Genomic DNA, 18660 nt, shown 5'->3' with positions numbered 1-18660 from the left:
TGTTCTACCTCCTGAGGCACAGGCGCCCAGTAACAGGTTCTACAGGATCTCCAGGACATATGTCTTTGCAAAAGCTGGACAAAATTTGTTAAAAAGTAAAATTATTTACACACATTACAGTGTTGCTAAACAGATTGATTGGTAAGCAGATAGCTTATCCAGTGAGATGTCATCACAGTAATGACAGCTTGTTTACTTCTGCCTACACCCTGGATTCATTGTTAGATTCTATAACCAAGTAGTTTTTTTACATAAACCACAAACTTTCCCTGACTTTAGCCAATTCATTTTTGACAATGTTGTCCTGGTGATAGGGGCATCAGATCAGAAGACACTCATACTGTGTGGTTCATTTTGGAATGCAATGACAAAAAGTATGTCCTGAGTTTGGAGTGCATAAATGGTATAGCAATATCTCTATTATCTACTGGTATACTGTATATGACCCAACCCTGTAGGATGAAGGCTGTCCATCAGCCAGAGATCATGAGTTCAAAGAGGTCATAGGAATTATTATGCTGTTTGGCATCATTCTGCATTGTGATGTATCACCTCCTCACCTTTCTCTTGGATCTCTGCTCTAATAAGGGAGTTCACTCATCTCAAAAGGGAAACTGGGACTTTTGTGATTTGTGATTTGTGTCAGTACAGAAAGTGTCCATGTGAGTCCTTGGTTTCCAGTAGAGCTGGATAAAAATCATTGAGAGAAAGGAGAAAAGAAAAGAAAAAGCCCAAACTTTTAACAAAACTAACCCTTAATGTATCCCTTCTTGGGATTCAGTGTTGCAGCAGAGGGATTGAGGGTAAGCCATAGTAACTGACGGATGTCCTGTCCAGGGGTTGTGCTTGAACTAAGCTAAACTAAGCCTCTGAGCCACCTTGGTGTGAACAAGGCTTACTTCCCCAAAATCCTCCACTGAAACTTACCTCAAAGTTCACCAGGAATTCCCTCAACTATCCACTTGTAATTCACCCTGCACAACAGGGTAAGCAAAATCAAATACTGTGAAAGGGCTTTCATTACAAAATGTTAACAGTAGCAGCCAAGTGTTGTGGCGACTCATAACCTCTCATGCTCATCATCCCTCATTTTCTGATCTTGCCCCGCTCAATATCATAGAATGTAATAGACATGCTGGGAAAACGAGCTTTTGCCACACAGAATTTTAGCTCCATGGCATTTACATGAGGGATGGGAGCACGTATGATAGATGGTTATCCGATAAATCATATAAAGATGTGAGGCTTGTTTTCTACTGCCGAGGCGTAACCGAGGCTTGTTGATAAATGTGTCAAGCAAATGCCAGCTCGATGATTGATTTGTAGAGCACTGGGCAACTCTTTTCTCGATATAACACGCTAGAAGTGCATGAATTGACTTTTATAATCGGGGATATATCATATTATTTCATATCAGGATTTTAATGATGTAATGAACTTTGATTTTGATGATGAAATCAGCTTTATTTTCATCTGTGTCTACTCCCATTGCAAGCACAGCCCCTTTTTTTTATTTACACAAAATATTACACAATAGGACCCTAATAAAAAAACTGTAAAACGTTATCTAGGCCTCCTCCCCTTTCCATCTTTCAGTTAAAAAAAATGATACAATACGGTCCAGTGAGCCATTCAGACTTGTGTTTTCCCACTGTTAAACTCCCACACATTTCATTTCCACTCTTCACTCTATATCCACCCGGACCATTAACAGTAACACAGCTGTTATTTAGACTGGATTTACCGTTTCCTTTTTTTGGAGGTGAGGTTCAAATATAGTTCAAGCTTTGACATTTAATTAATTTAGGTTCAAATATGATGCTGTTTTGTATATACTGTGAGCAGTCATCTGCCTACAGTCGACCTCACATATTTTCTGATTCTGTTTCTCTTTCTCATTCTATCTATCCATCTCCCTCTCACCCCTCCAGGCCCTCCAGGTGGCCCTGGCTGAACACCAGGGGGAGGTGGACTACCTGACGTCGGCCGTAGACCAGGTCTTCCAGAAAGCTCCGCCAGATATCAGCCAGAGGTAAGACATAGGAAAGAATAAAGTGATCTGTAAACCATTAAAAGAAAGAAGTAAACAACATGGAACTTTGAACACAGATTACCTGCAGTTTGGTGTTTATGCTGATAGCTGGTATTTATGCTGGTTTTCAGTCGTTGCATCATCATTTTCGGTTTGTATGAGAAAACTGGTGAATGCCATTTTTAAGACCTTTTTCCATTTAAGTGTCCCAGTAAGCCAAGTAATCCAGCATGCACCATTCCACAACCTGCAAATCAGTTATGTTATTGATTCCCTGCAATAATTTGTCAAAACGTCTGCCATAAAGGGACCTATAAGCACATGTGTTGTTGTAGGTATCGCACAGAGATGGACGCCATCATGGCGCGCTGGAAACGACTCGGCACCACGCTGACAGAGAACGCCCAGAGAATCCAGGAGCTCATGGCCAAACTGATGCAGTTTGAGGTGAGACTGAAGCAATTCACATAAAATAAAATGGTAATTCAGTCTGGTTATGAGGCCAGGTGTGACATAATGTGTCCCTCTCCATCAGAATGATGTAAAGACGTTAAAGAAGTGGATGGCAGATGTGGATGTCTTTCTGAATGAAGAATGGCCGGCGCTTGGAGACTCTGAAGCCTTGGAGAAACAATTAGAGCAGTGCACGGTGAGGAAACCAAGTAACACTGCGTGATTTTAAACTAAACCATCACTTTCACACCCACATTTTGATGTAACCGTTCAACTTGTACTTAATTGACATCATATCTTTTATTTCTTACTAACAGAATATAAAAGGTTACCAGTACAAAATGCTCAGATGGCAGCAAGACTGATGAAAGGTTGAGATTGGTTGAATGAAATGAAAATAAAATGGGCTCGGAATAAAAATGCCCTAGAGAATTCATAAAATAACCCTCAGAGTTCATAAAATACTAGAGTCTATAGAGTATACCTCAAGGAAAGAGAGAGGAAATTGAAAACCAGCAGATAAATATAAACAGAAAATGTTCCATAAATGTGTAAAAAACTGCAAACCTGACTGAGTAACATCCTCCCTGCATTTTGATTGGCCAGGCCCTGGTGAATGACATCCACACCATCCAACCCAGCGTCAACGGCATCAACGAGGTGGGCCTGTACCTCAAAAAGGAGGCCGAGCCACCGTTTGCCATCCACATCCAGAAAGAACTGGACGAACTCAATGCCCAGTGGGAGAACGTCTGCAAACAGGTGTGTATCTCCACCTCCAAGCCCAAAACCTTCATCCAGAGAATGCGCTTTCTTGCTTTCATGTGTGCATATGTATGTTTCCCAACATCTAGGCCTACGCTAAGAAGTCAGCTCTGAAAGGAGGCCTTGATAAAACCATGGCTCTGAGGAAGGAGATGCAGGAGATGCAGGAGTGGATCAACCAAGCCGAGGAAGACTACCTGGAGAGAGACTTCACATACAAGACGCCCGAAGAGCTACGCAAAGCTGTAGAGGAGCTCAAGGTGTGTGTGTGTGTGTGTGTGTGTGTGTGAGTTAGAGACACAAGGTTGTGGAGGATCTGAGGGTGTATGCAAGTTCAAGATAGAGATAGACAGGGAGGCAGAGACAGAAATAGATGGATTTAGGATGAAATAAGGGACTGTATAGAAATTTTTGAGTGGGTTTCATTCAGACATAGGTGACTTTTAATGTTCCTTGCAGCTTTATTCCAGCATGACAGGACATTTATGGAAAGAGACAATGCTTATGCGATATTTAGCAGAAGACTGTGTTCTTTCAGGCTGCGTCACTGATGAATTTTAAAACTTATTTTGTTGTTGAAGCCTTAATTAATGACGAATCCGCTGATGCATTTTCACATCAATTTTATCATTTAACATTAATACAAATTCTGCTGCCCGATCATTAAGTCTGACATGCACAAGCGTTGAGTGACAGGCCGTCACATTGGGACTGTGGTTTGATACCATTTTCTCACATGCTGTATGTAAAGTGTTTTGCTGGATATTCATTTATTCATCCATGCAGTTGGCATGAATGAGAATGTGGAGAGATTGCAGCTCAGATTGTTACTGTGGTTGTAGGAGGATTTTTTAACCTCTTTTGTCCTGATCGCAGCGAGAGGTTAAAACAGTTTTTATAGACTGATCTGAAATCAGAAGAATCTTCTCAACATTTTCAACACTTATCAAACTGACTTTATTTTCTTTGAGCATAAGAGATGAAGATAGACATAATACACTTATTCACTCTCTGTCTCTCTGCATGCTTGACCTTGTGCTGCTTTGGTTTCTATGAGGCTGTTAACACTTGGTTTTAAAATGTGTTTCGGTGATCCAAACACAAGTGGACGGCTGAGACACATCGCTGATCACACCTGTGTCAGTCATGTGTCTTCATGGTGTCCAGCCGACCACTTATGTTCAGATTTCGTTACTGCCTACGTTACTTTCGCAAGAAGGTCCAAGGGCCCCGCGCACAGTTATTACATCAGTTTGTGGCCAGACAAGTGCCGGAATTTGTTTCGCACAGGCTAGCTAAGAAAACATAGAGAGATATGTGGTACACATGTGTAAACACACACTGCACTATAGTATAGAATGGTATCGATCCTCTTATCTCTAAACTGTTCATCAAGACCAGAACATTTATTTTTAATCCTAAATGTAGAGTAATTGTTCATTCTAATTGGATCCCAGTAAAAAAAAAAATCCCCTGGCCTTTTTCTGGAAAATGAGGATCTTGGTCTCCAGATTCATTCACAGTCGAGGATGATGCAGCTGTTCTTTCTCTTTTCTCTGTCACTCTCTCCTGATCCTGGCTAATTCCAGGTCGATAACGCCCCCCCGTCTGCCTGCCTCTCTCTTCATTGTTGAAGTAAAAACCTGCTCTCTTTCTTTCTCTCCCTCTCTCTTTATCTTCTTCCCGTACCCTCGCTCAAAGCTTTGTGTCTCTTCTTCAAACCCCTCTCCACTCTCGTTCCCCCGATTCCTCAATTTTCTATCAAATTGCATTGATCCTCCTCTTCGCCGCCGCACTTTTTTTTAGGCTTTCATAACTTTAATGTGATGTATTTGTGATGTAAATTTATGGCACTATTTGCTTTGTGATATCCCCAAAAGCTTTGGCAGCCATTCACCCCGCCTCCCCAAAAAGTTTACTTGAGAGTCGAGTTGAAAATTAAAAATTGATTTCACTCTCCCTCTTTTGCTTGCTCTTGCTAATCTCCTCCCTCCCTCCCTCCTCCTCCTCCTTATTCTCTCACCTCCTTTTCCTCTCCTCTACTCTTTGCCACTTGTTTTTTTTTTCCTCCATCCCCTCTTTCTCTCTTCTCCCGCCCTCCATTTCCCCCTTTATGCTCCACGCTTAAAGGAAACTCCATTCGTGAATCTGTTCATTCGTTTATTCTCTTAATCCCCCTCTTCTCCTGCTCTCTCCCTCGCTTGGGAAAGTATTAGCTACACTCCTTCATTCATTGATTCGTTGGCTTACTTGTTCACTCTGTCTCTCTCTCTGTCTCTTCACACTTAGCGGCTTTGTCAACAGAAGATACATTGATTCATTTGTTTGTGCATCCATCCCTCCATCCATTAAGCCCTCTCGCTCTCTCTTTCTTTCCATCTTCCTCTCTTCCTCACCTCTCTTACTCTTTATCTCTCGCCATCTGTCTCTCTTTTCTTTCACTGTTCAATTTTCAGAGTTTTACTGATATGACGAGGCTTGTTAACTTAACAGCAAAAGCTATTCATCAAATCACATTTGACTCAATTATATGTTTCAATGTAAGAGAGCTCTGGAGGTCTCTTCAGTTGGTTAAGAGTATTTCTTAGATGTCTGCAGTAGAGACAGAGGTAGGAACACACCCTCTGAGCAGGGATGGACTGGTAATCCGTCCAGAATGGCTGGAAGAATTGTAATACTCCACGGTCATCAATAAGCTTTGTGAAACAGTGGCCATCTGGACTGTGATATGAGGTAAATATCAGTCAACTTGTATGGTGAAAGATGCTGCTATCCATGGAGTCACATCAAGTCTACAGAACAAAAGTCAGGGAAAGCTGAACAAGGAAAAAGATATTTTGATGGGATGCCACTGTGACTTCACACCAACCCAATGAAACCAAAGAAAGTTTTTCAAAAGAGACAAGTTAGCAAGTTTTCCAGAGTAGCTAATGATATCAGCTGCATAGTTTTTGTAAGACTAGCTAACAGTTTTGGAAGGTTGGATTTGTTGAATTCGACTAGAAAAAGACCACGCAGAACACCTGAGAATAGAATGTGATGGGAGGCTGAGCTACTCTGAAACTGGTTGAGAGTTGAGGTAGAAAAACAGGTCGCAGTCACAACATCTGTGGACAGGAAACAGTTGGACACTTATATCAATTATATAAACCAAAATATAAATGGACCTCTCTGTGGTGAAAACATGAAAAATATGATTCAACGCGCTCGACTCACAATAATAAAGCAGAGGTCTGTTTGTTTCCACTGTGGTGAAAGCAGAATGTGATGGAACCTGTTCCTTTTTTGCCTAAAGTAAATAAGAGGAATATTGATCTGTGAGTGTCGGTGCTCTGTTTGTTTTGATCCTTACCACAACTGTGCACCCGATACAGTGTTGAAGATTTATAGCTGTGCACTGCTACTTTTCACTTTTGTGTGGTGGACTTCCACTATCAGCGGTGGGAGAGTGAAACATATTGTGCATTGTTTGCTTGAATGTGTCTGTATGTGTTATACTCTAGTCAGGGCTCCTGAGGTTTGTCATTTTGTGCTGTCTATACAGACACTCAGCAGCATAGATAGTGCCTGCCTGAACTCATTTAGAATTCCCCAGTCTCACATTTATAATATCAGCGGTCAAGCAACCTGTTCAGCAGAGTGTGATGTGAGATTGTTAGTCTGTGCAGGGGTCTGCTGCTGGTTTGTTTGAATTTTTTCATCCATCATTTTTTCATGTCGTGCTTTAAAATGAGCAATTAACTTGAATACATAACTTCAAAAGAAATGCTGTAGAGTGTGTAGGCTATTTTTGTCTCCCAGAGATAGGAGAGGTGTGTATTTGATGCATTTATTCATATGTTCTGATGTGACTGTAAACCTTTAAATGTAATCTGCCAGTCAGCATTGTGTGCTTTGTTTTCTGAGTGGCTAAAAAGGATAGAAGGGATATATGAGATGTGTATAAGTCATGTATCTGTATGACTTGTGCATTGTTTCATTTTGATTTGAACATAAATCTGTTGTCTAAATTCCGTCCTGTGTTTGGAAAAAAAAACGATCAGATAGCCTCTGTGTACGTGTGACAGCACTTTAAATCTAAAAACATGAACTTGGCTTGTACAGCAGCAGCAGCACGGACATTTGAAACACTTTGTGCCTTTTAGAGGGCAATGGCATTTACCCCTCCAGTATATATATTTGCTCTTTATACAGAGGCCCAAGAATGTTGGTTGGGATGTGTAACGAGTCTGCAGGCCAGAGAATAGTTTTATTCTCATTTAGCTTTATTCCATCTGGGATTTTAGTTGTAGATTTTACAAAATCTACTTTTTTGAGTAAATCTGGGAAGACTTAACCTTAAAGGGGCACTCCACAAATTTTACACTTGCAGAACAGTTGTACATATAATGTCTTACGTGATTCTGTAAGGACCTTTTTCTAAAGTCTGAGAAAATAATCCCGATGATGTCATCAGGGTTATGAGCTCATGATTTCAAATGTATAACAGAGAGCGTGTGTGATAGACTGCAGGCATGGAGTTTGAAAGAGTGAATATTTAACAGGCGGGGAGAGGTCCAAACAAAAGGTGCTATGGATTTGCATTATGGGAAATGTAGGATTTAGTGTTTTTGGAGTTTGACTCAAACTAGGGGTTAAAAGTCTGGATACATCCACATCTGCTGCTTCAATTTGACCTATTTCTAAAAATCTGTCTCTTTTTAAGTTTTACCTTTAAGTAACAAAGTGTATTTTTCATTGCCTCATATTCCATAAATGCACACATTTCAGTTGAGAGATGCTTGTTGGAGGAAGGGGGTTGTTATCTCATTGAGGACACTTTACAGGGCTGGTCACCTTACAGAGCAGAGTCTCAACCAACCAGCACAACTCTTCTGTCCCTGAAAAATATCAGCTGTTCATCTCTCTCCTTCTCCGTCTCTCTATCAGAGGGCCCAAGAAGAAGTCCACTCCAAGGAGCTTAAAGTCAAACTCCTGACCGACAGCGTTAACAGTTTCATCGCCAAGGCCCCACCCACGGCCCACGATGCCTTGCGCTCGGAGCTGGACGTGCTGACGGCCAACTACCAGCGCCTTTGTAGCCGGCTGGATGGGAAATGTAAAACTCTGGAGGTATGATTTTTACTTTGTCTGTGGTCTCTGTCTTTTTTCTAACTTGAAAAAACAAAAATGAACTTGAAATTTTTCGGAGGGCACAGAGGGAAGGAGGAGGGAGCATGTGTTCTTGTTTGCCCAATGTAATAACATCCTTACATGTTGTGTCAAGGCCAAGACTGTGGTGCTCACATACATCAGTGCCGTCCTGGAGGGCATGCTGCTTTGTAGGTGTTTAGATGAGTGTGTGTGTGTGTGTGTGTGTGTGTGTGTGTGTGTGTGTGTGTGTGTGTGTGTTCTCTCAGAGGGTATATACAGTATATTATAGATGAGCTGAGGTGAAGCAGGGTTTGCCAAGCAGCACCGTTTCAGGCTTGGCTCTCCTAACATTTTAGATGTTATCTTGTTACCTAGATCAATTAAAAACAAGCTAATATTAACAAGCAGTATCACAACACATTTTAATATTTAAAGTTTAAGCTGTTGGTTGGTTGAGAAACAATGTGATGAAAAGTGATGGAGATTGCATGCTGAATTAATTAATACATGTAGGAGATCCATTCTTTAACAGAACAGAACTGTGGACAGTGTGTTCTGTGGACTGGAGGCAGAAATCTCCTGCATAAGTAAAACCACAACTGTCTGCATGGCTATGTACCACTATAGAGCCAAGTGAGAAAATATGTTTTTTTTAGTTATTTTGTTGAACTGACTCTTAAAAGGTGATAATATGTCAGTGTTGTGTTCACAGCCTGTTTCTACTGCCACCAAGTGGCCATGGGTTTGATTTATGTTTATGAAATGCTGAAATTCCTGTCCATGTGTAATGACAGGCCTCTCTGCACAATGACACAACAACTACACTAACTTATGCTGCACAAAAATGAGCTTTCATTGTTACTATTTGCTTCCATATTCAGTTATTTAGCAAATATTGTCAGACTTTGCATTTAAACTTAAAGTAAACATAATAATCCATTCAGCAAATTCTCCAGAGGAAATGGAGTTTGGAGATTTGCTAAAAAAAATTGTCCTGACAGCTACTGATGGAGCTCAGGACTCAATCCTCAGGACGACTGCTACATTCCAAATGTTTTTACTGGATTAAATCAGGATCTGTGACTAACAGCGTATCTTTCTCATGTGTAGAAAAGCACTAGAGGTCACTTATCTTTAGATCCTGTCACCATGTCAGGATATTAAAAGAACTGAAGCAGCTCTCTCATTCTGGAGATGCATGGATGGTTCCAGCAGCTGTGTGTGATGGCTGCGGGTATTATATAAACTCAAGAGGAAAGAATCCTGTGGGCAAAAAACACGACATCAGCTTTGTCGCTTCAGCAAAACTACCAGTTACATCCAGTGACATGTGAACGTAATACTGTAAGAATCTAAACTATTACACTGTCTGCCTTAAACACATTAAAAGTTCTATTTTCATGGACATGTACATCAGTAAAAGATGCAAAATGAGCACTCATCTCTACCAACTAATGCCACTCAAATTGTGGCTTTTGAGCTCTTTGTATTGTTTATGGACCAATCAGATATTTTGATGTAGCTATAGGAAAATCACAAGTTCAAAAAAAATCCAATGAATTCCATTTTTGCTGCTTTAGTTTCAGGGTGTTTGTATTGTGGATGCTGGCTCACTGGCTCACACCTTCATGGCTTAACATCAGTAATGTTCTAATAACACCTGTGCTTTTCCCACTATGACAAGTTAACATGTCTGCTGTGAAAAAAGGTCTATGTCAGTGCTAAAACATGGGGTAAAAAGCGTTCAGACAGTATTGTGTATGCGGAGGAAACCTTTATAACCTTCGCAGCTACATTTTTCATCAAGGAGTGTGAGAGCGTGAGACAGAGCCTGACAGCAAGTGACTCACAAGAAAAGCAGAGAGCTGACAACCCTGATTCTTTCTGTTTGCTCCACAAAGGAAAAATAACTTCTCTTTTTCCTTTTTTTTTATTTTGAAAAGCTGTTTTTAAAACGTCCTCTTGTTGACATTATAAACCACATTCTGCCACTTCCATTAGTTTGTGCATTACAATAATGTCAAGTGCTTTTTTAAATGTTTTGTATTTATAAAAGTGCTGCTCAAAAGACCTTTTAGCTTCATTTTCCATTTAAGAAGCTAACTCAATCACCAGATGCCAGACAGAAGCAACTGTTGCTAATTTGCAGATGGAAACAAACTCATCAAACACGTCGATGTTGAACAGATGTTGATATGATGGCCTGAGCCAATGCTGAACACGTGAATATAAAACAGTACCGCGAGAAAGTTGAGACAGCGTCCTTAAATGATGTTCAAACTTTGCTCTCATTTGGGTTGATGTTGTGTTTTGCTGCCTTGTGCGTGTTGTTCTCCTCCTTTTCTCTCCGTCCTCCCATCGTGTGAGTCTCTTCTTCGTCTTCCCACTCTTCTCTCTGCCTCATTTTCATGAGGAATAATTACCTCTGCATCTTGATCTTCATGGTGATTCTACGTTACGGTTGAAATTCTCCCTCTCTCAACGTTAGTCTTCTCCCGCTGCTCTCCGTCTGTCTCCCCTCTAACACATAAAATATCAAAATCGTTAAAGTGCATCATCTGTTTTTTCACCAATCCGTTTACTAATCCTTTCAATCTGTCTCTCCTCTTGTCTCTTCATGTGGCTGATGATGTTTTTATAATTGTGTGTGTGTGTTATGCAGGAGGTGTGGGCGTGTTGGTGCGAGTTGCTCTCCTACCTGGAGCAGGAGAACGCCTTCCTGGACCAGCTGGAGCAGAAACTGGATGAGACAGAAAACCTGCAAGGAGGAGCAGAGGAGTTGCAGGAGGCACTGGATGTGAGTATGAAGAGGGAGAAGTTAAGAAATGAAGGGGAAAGACGTGCACACCTTTGGCTCCATTTATATGGCGGTGCATCGACAAGCGTGTAATGGGACTCCAACGGTGTGGTATTCTCCTGTCCTTGAAATTCACAAATTTTGAGCACAGCACGCACAGTCTACCAGGGGGGAGGGGAGGGAGTTCATTTAAATGAAGCAGTGCAAAGAGAGTTCTAGGCAGGTAGGTAAGTAGGTATTTAGGCGGAGGCTGGGTGTCAGATGTTGCACTGAGAATAAAATTATGTCTGAAAAATGACATCTGTTTCTGTTGAAAAGTCACTGCTAGGAATCTGGAGTTTTTGTCAAGGAAGAAATATGCAGCAATAATGCTAAAAATATATAAATAACAGATTTTAATTAAAGACTTTTCATCAGTGGATGTATTTAAATGCACAAAAGATGAACGTGTTATGTAAAATTTGAAATAAGTAAGTGACCAGTCCCAAGGCTAAGAAGCATTCTCATTTTTACATTTTAGTTATGTAGTCAACAATTTTACTCTGATAATATAAATTGAGAGCTGTTGCTGAATATGACCAATTTCCTACAGCATCAGACTAAAAAGCCAACAGATAGTAAAAAGAGTGATGCTCTTATGATCACAAAATAATCAAATGTGAGAGGAATGCAGAAAACTGAAGGAGAAAGAAGAGAGATCTTTTTAAGGGAATTTGAGGAAGTGGAGGAGAGAGATGTCATTAAATGGAAGGATGTGAGAGAAAAACTGTTAGCAGCTATTTGGAGGAAATAAAGACAGATTCAGTATGCAGGTTCCTGGATAGTCCTGATGTTATATATATAAAACAGACCTCACACGCAGAAAAAAGTAAATCCAATATAATTTACATCACTTCTAGCAATTACAGAAATTGGGGTTTACTGGCCTTCCTGAGGAAATAAAGTGAAAGGCTTATGTGTTAACCCTAACTCAACTTAATTTACTTAAATTGCGCTTTAGCAGATTGCCTCAGATGTTACACCCAGGGATTTGGTGAGATTAAACAATGCAAAAAAAAAAAAAGCTTAAAGCCTCTGAATCATGATGCATTCTTTCACTGAAGTTAACACAAAACTGCAAAAATGCAACCAACTGCCCCCTCAGCTGTATTATAGTTTGCTGAACAGCCTGTTGACATCAGCCAAACAGACCTTTTTTGGCATTTTAGAATATGTGAAAAGCTGTTAAGTGCTGTGGTCACAGGAATGAGGGTTAGTTGGCCTCTTTTAGCCTCTACATGTCATCACCTAACACTTTTATCCAGCTTAATTTTCAGTAAGCTTCTCCTCCCTCATCATTAGTCACCTGCAAACAAGATAATACTATTATGTACACCAAAAGACAGTATCACTACTACAAGAGGCATCTTTTTAGCTCCAATCCAGCAAGCTGAATTTTTTAACTTTAAATTCTAATGTTTTCTTGTAATGCTGATGTGTGGAGGATGTGGACTTTGAGCTATAAAGAATACAACACAAACATCCGTCTTTGAAAGTGTGAGTGATCATTATTTTGTCTGTGTTTTTTGTGTGTGTGTGTGTGTCTGTGTGTGTACAGGGCCTAGAGGTTCTTCTGCGCCACCCAGAGGACAACAGGAACCAGATTCGGGAGTTGGCTCAGACGCTGATGGACGGAGGCGTTCTGGATGAGCTGATACAGCAAAAACTAGACGCTTTCAACACTCGATGGGATGAACTTATGGCGAGGGTAAGACATAAACTAGACTTATACAGGAAAGACGTACACAGCATATCCACATTGAGGAGCAGCATGGGAAGCAGTGTGGATGGAGATATTACTTTTTGATTTGATAAACATTCCTGCTGCAGGAAATAATTTCACTCATTTCACTGCAATGCAGTTTTTATTTGTTTTGTATGAGTTGAATCCAGAGTGCAGTTTGCATTTAAACAAATGTGGGTTGCTGTGAACAATTGATTACCCATAAATTAGTTAATCAGTTTGGTTGCACAAATAACAAAAGAATAAAACAGAAATGGAAAAAAGACTTGTGAGATTCAAAAAACTTATATGAGCTTATGGAGGCATTTAAACAACAAACAATGGCAAACAGTAAGAAACTAACAGCTCAGCTTCTCATTGTGGTTGATTCTGCCGCATCGCTTCACACTATACACCATCAGAAAGATCATGTCCTCCTGGCGGGGCTGCTAGCATGCACTATAAACACTCTGCAAATGGTTCTAAACACAGTGCACGTCTGGTCTTCAACCAGCCAAAAATGGCACTACACTCCACAGGGTCCTTGTTGCTTGTCATTAAAGAATAAGTGTGATGATATTCAGACTGTTTGTGAAATTAGAAAGTGCTGGGAGACAAATTAACACAATGTTGGTTTTGGTCTTTTCATGCAATTAGTTGACAAATTGGTCAGTTTGGTCAGCAGAATCCCTCTTTGCCCTCCAAAACCACTTGAAGACCTGCCTCTTCTGATAGTACCTATTTATCTGATATGCTCTCTTCTAATTTTCTTGCACTTATGCCTTGCTGTGTGCACCTGCAACCTCATGGAACTTGCTTTAGGGGGACTTTGAAAGTGAGCACTGCAGCACTTATTCACTTATTATCTTGAAGGCTTCTGCTTGATCTACTTGGATTATACCTCATTTTTATGCGGCTTTGGACAAAAGCACCTGCCAAATTAATAATTGTAACAGTACACTAACAGTAAAAAAATATAGCTGTAAGCGGCGATTCTGGTGTTCAAGCCAACACAGACCGTTAGAATTTGAAAGCTTCAACAGCTTAATTAAAAATATCCACCAAGTTTGATGATGTTTGGACAACCTGTCATTGATTTATGGTCAAATTTGCACCAGGCTCATGCAGGTGTTAGCAACTGGTGGTGCCCCCTATTGATCCCCCCCCATTGGTCACATTCTAACGATTTCTGATTTATAGTCTGATTTGTGTTTTTTGGATTTGTTGTGCATCTAGTGGTTGATGTGAATGAAACCTTCAGGTGATGTTTCAGGTAATTATGTGGACATATCCATATCATATATGTTGTGATGATTGGCCCAACAGTTGTTGACTTTGGTCTATTTATTTGCTGAGCCATGCCCTCGTGAAGTTCATTGGTCAGTATCTTGAAAACTAAATAAGATATCAACAAGCTTTATGCAACTTTTGTTAAGCTTGGTCCAATAATGATCCACAGAAAATTTGGTAGCAATCAGACCTGTGGTTTAGAAGATGTTAAAAATGTGTTTTTCAAAAAATTAAGAATGGTGGAAAATCTATCTGAATTTTGTTTGTGAGACTTAGACTTGAAGTTATAGACCAAAACATAAAGTTTGTTGTTATAGCACCACCATATGGCGGATTGGGGTCATATTTCTTGGGTAGCACTTACACACAACTTCCAATCAATGGGCAAAATCTCATGTCTCTGGTATTTACCATCTCACAGGAATTTGTGCAAACATTTCTGAAGAAAAATAATAATAATATAACAACACAAGAACAATATGGTTTCAGGCCTTCAGGCTTGAACTCTAATAACTGTACATGTATGTATTGGCTTATAATAAGCATTCTGTGCAATAGAAAGAACAGCAGAATACTCAGATATCAAGTAGCTTGTCTAAATCCTAAATGAGAATTTCATGATAGAAGCTGCAATATGATGGTACTCAATATGTCTGTAATATGTCTATTAACTGACATATGTCCTGATTCAGGAAAAAATACATGTCATATATAAATACATCTTACTGCTAAAAGTGTCAGGTTAGTAAGAATTCTGACAACATAATAACCACTCTACTACTGCAGCATTTAACGGTAGAGATTAAACAAATAGATTTTCATTAAAATCCTTTTCAGAGACCTTTAAAGCTGAATTCTACTAACCTCACAAATTCATGCTTTTGCTGTAGAAAAGGGAAATCCAATCAGTAGTTGAAGACTCTGTACTAAAACCAAAAGATTTTAACCTGCTGGTCACTTTTAGTATAAACATTATGTGAAATACTGTTACCTACTATCATAAAAGAAGTACTTTTTCCCTTTTTAACTTTGTTCAACTATTTCATAAAGTATAGTTCATAGTTCCCCACCTCGTCTGTTGTGCTCATGCATCATTAAACAGCACAAATACCTACAGGTTTAACCTGTGGTACATATCATCAAGAGGTGGCCCATTAGATAATGAATAGGAGAGTGTTTACTTTGTCCAGCAGTACTTCAAATGAATGAGTTTTTATTCTGTTGGAGTGTCATCTTTTCTGAGCCAAACATAATGATGCCTGCAACCCTTCATCTGTGGTTAGATCAAAACTGGATTGTGGGAAATTTCCTCTGCTTGCAACAGAAATTAGAATAAAGACAACTGACAGAAGGCATCAAAAACATGACATCACCAGCATAGCTTGAGAAGACATGATGTCAATTATAACTAGACTTGCATGCAGGTAGGTCAGGGTTGAGTTAGGGAGCAACATTTTTACGAGTGAGTTTTGTTTGTATCGTGCACTCGTACAAGGATCCTGGCAGCGTGACTCATTTGGTTCCAACTTTATTTACATAGCACATGTAATACCCAGTGCAATTAACAGGGTTTTAAAGAAAATAAAAGAATATTACAGCAAGAACAATTAGTTAAATAGAAAAACAACATATAAAACTGAATATATATTAAACACGCATGTAAAAGAATGATAGAAATTACACAATGTAAGCACATAAAACACATGAGCACTAATGAAGACATTTAAGGTGACAGTGCTAAAGGCTGAGTTAGTGTTGAGTCAAAGGCTTTGGGGAACAGGTGAGCTATAAGTCTTTTAAATGTATCTACTGACTACTGTCCTCAGGAAGCTGGTTCCAATAGTAGGCAGCTTGATAACTCAAAGCTGCTTCGCCATGCTTAGTGTCAACCCGAGGGACAACTAATAGACCAGTCCCTGATGATCTGACGCTTCTAGTGGGTTCAAAAGGAATTAGCAATTGAGAAATGTATTTGGGGCCAAAGCAGCTTTTCTTCTAGTGAGCACCCTTACTGCAGCAATCTGCTAAAAGCAAAATTGTGAATCAGCTTTTCCAGGTCATGTCTGGAAAACAGGTCTTTGATTCTGGTAATAATTTTCAAGTGATAAAAGGCTCAATTAACTTGAGAGATCAAAGAAGACTGTTAGCAAGCAAATATGGATGTAAACTATTTAAAATATTGAAAAAATCGGCTTTGCAAATGTTTTATGAGGAAGGAAATGCCGTCAAAGTGATCCCAAGAACACACACACACTGTGTTTCAGTGAATGTAAAGTTATGTTCACTCTGAATGTGAAGAGAACTTTTGTTTACAAAAAAATTATTATTTCATTTTAATCAGTGAAAAAATAATAATGAATAACAATGTTTGATGTTTATGATCACAGTTGAGTGGTCATTTCTTTTAATGATCCCAAAAAAGCTCCATAGATTGCTGACACACTGGATAACTGACTGTTGTGTCGCTGCTTTGGATTTGAACTTTAAACAATCTTTCTCTCTTCCAAACTCCTCATCCACCTCCACCTTCTGTCCATCTGCTCCTCATCCTTTTCCTTCTACTCCTTCACATCTATATCCTTTTTGCTTTTGTGTCCCCTCCCATCTTCCTGCTTTTCTTCATCCTCCCCTTACCTGCTTTCTGCCACCTCCTCTTCCTAATTCTCCTCCTCCTCCTCCTCTTCCTTTCTCCATGTCTTCCTTCCCTTCCTTCTAGCCATCATCAGCCATCATCAATGGCAGCAATAACATCCTCAGCCTCTTGCAGTGATCCTCAGTGACAGATTAGACACACTTGCACCCACACACACACACACACATACACATAGAAACACACACTCATTGCCCGCTGGGTTGATCCTCCCTCACAATAGAAGCAGATTAATGTTCTCCTTGCAGCCTGATAAGCCTCCCTTTGTTTGGCTACCCATCGGAGACAGTGTGTGTTGCGTGTCACATTCTTTTATTTCAGACTTTTTGTATGTTTGGGTAGAAACAGTCATCGCGTGTATTGTCTGTGAGAGTGTGTTTGAAAGAATCACAGAAGCCGGTGTCCTTTGTTTGGGTGTGTATGTCAGCATGTATGCATGTGAGGTGAGACCAGGCGGCTCTGAGCCCTGTTTGTTTGTCATCTGTAAAGAGGACGGGAAGCTCAGAGACAGGACGCGGGTGTTTGTGAGTATCTCTGCGAAGACAGATGGAGGAGCAGAAGCATTCAGACACCAAAATATGGCCTTAATGTTTTTTTTTCCTTTTTTTTAACCTGAGGGGACTGTATCAAGGGAATCATCTTTTCTTTGTTAAATCCTCTTTTACTAACTTGATCAGTGCTGTTTGAAGAACACACTGTCACATCTCTAGGTTAGTTTTCTTGGCCAGTTTTGCAGAGGGTCATTTTTCAACCTTCCCAGGGACTGCAAGTGAAAACTAGACATTTTGTAACCTTAGAATTGTAAGATTATAACTGTGAGTGGTTTTCAGATATTGCAAAACCTACATACAGTTTTGCGGAAAGAATCTTCTAATACTGAGAACTGAGTTTCCACTTGGAATTACAAGGTTCTATTAGGTGTAACATCAAGTAATTGTCTTCTTCTTCTTACTTTTTAATACATAAAATCAATATATGAATTAACGATTGGAGGTGTAATATAAAATATTTGGGCAAAAACATTTGGTCACATCAAACATCTTCACAGAACTGATAATGCAAAAAGTTTTACTAAAAACAAAATTTACTCCAATTTACTTTCGTACTACGGTTTCTGCTCCACTCTCAAAAATGTACTACTTCCACCTGGATAGGTAAAAAACAGACACAGTTAGAAGCAGAATGGCAGAGTAAAAGCAGAGTTAGGATCAGATCACTAAAATGTTCAGCAACTAGCCAGTTAACCTGCATTAATCTCAAACTCAGCTGGGTAGTTAAGCTTAGTAAGCTAGCTGTTTAGCATAGTAGCTAAGAGTAAGAAATAAGTCATAAACCTTTGTTGACATTTGTTACAGTGTCATTCACAACATCTGCTTTTCATATTATATGGCCATTACCAAAACGAATGTTAAATGCTGTCTAAAACACAGAAGCTGCACAAGAATTTAGCCAAAGTAAAATAGTGAAGGTGTGAATATATTCATGAAAACAATGTAGGATTCATATTCTTCCAAAATTTGGCTCTGCAAATGTTTTATGAACATGTTTAATGGGCCTCAAGGATACACACAGTGTGTTTTGGTGAGAAACAGTAAATGTAAACATAACATAGATTACAAAAAGGTTCCTTGAATGAAATGCCAGTGTGTCATCTAATCAACATATTAGTGCAGTTTCTATTACTTTTACAAACACTGTTGGTATTTGGAATTGAAGCAGCAGCCCTAACCTGTATCAGCTGCTTTAATCCATCTGGCATTGACACTATTTGATTCTAC

General features: G+C 39.6%; 1 protein-coding gene across 8 annotated transcripts in view; it reads left to right on the top strand.

Moving 5' to 3' along the window:
• The window catches only part of dmd (dystrophin), a 322537-nt gene that overhangs the window by 198736 nt on the left and 105141 nt on the right, over positions 1-18660 (top strand). For all 8 annotated transcript variants that reach the window (XM_067583225.1, XM_067583222.1, XM_067583219.1 and 5 more), the window contains 8 exons: positions 1932-2032; positions 2368-2479; positions 2568-2681; positions 3092-3247; positions 3340-3510; positions 8180-8362; positions 11046-11180; positions 12778-12927. In XM_067583225.1, coding sequence (XP_067439326.1) covers positions 1932-2032; positions 2368-2479; positions 2568-2681; positions 3092-3247; positions 3340-3510; positions 8180-8362; positions 11046-11180; positions 12778-12927 — 1122 coding nt within the window. The remainder of the gene's footprint in view (positions 1-1931; positions 2033-2367; positions 2480-2567; positions 2682-3091; positions 3248-3339; positions 3511-8179; positions 8363-11045; positions 11181-12777; positions 12928-18660) is intronic.

This window comes from Thunnus thynnus, chromosome 24 (assembly GCF_963924715.1).
Source record: "Thunnus thynnus chromosome 24, fThuThy2.1, whole genome shotgun sequence".
NCBI classification, from domain to species: Eukaryota; Metazoa; Chordata; class Actinopteri; order Scombriformes; family Scombridae; genus Thunnus; species Thunnus thynnus.
Note: the sequence above shows the minus strand (reverse complement) of the source record. Positions and strands in the feature narration are given on the sequence as shown.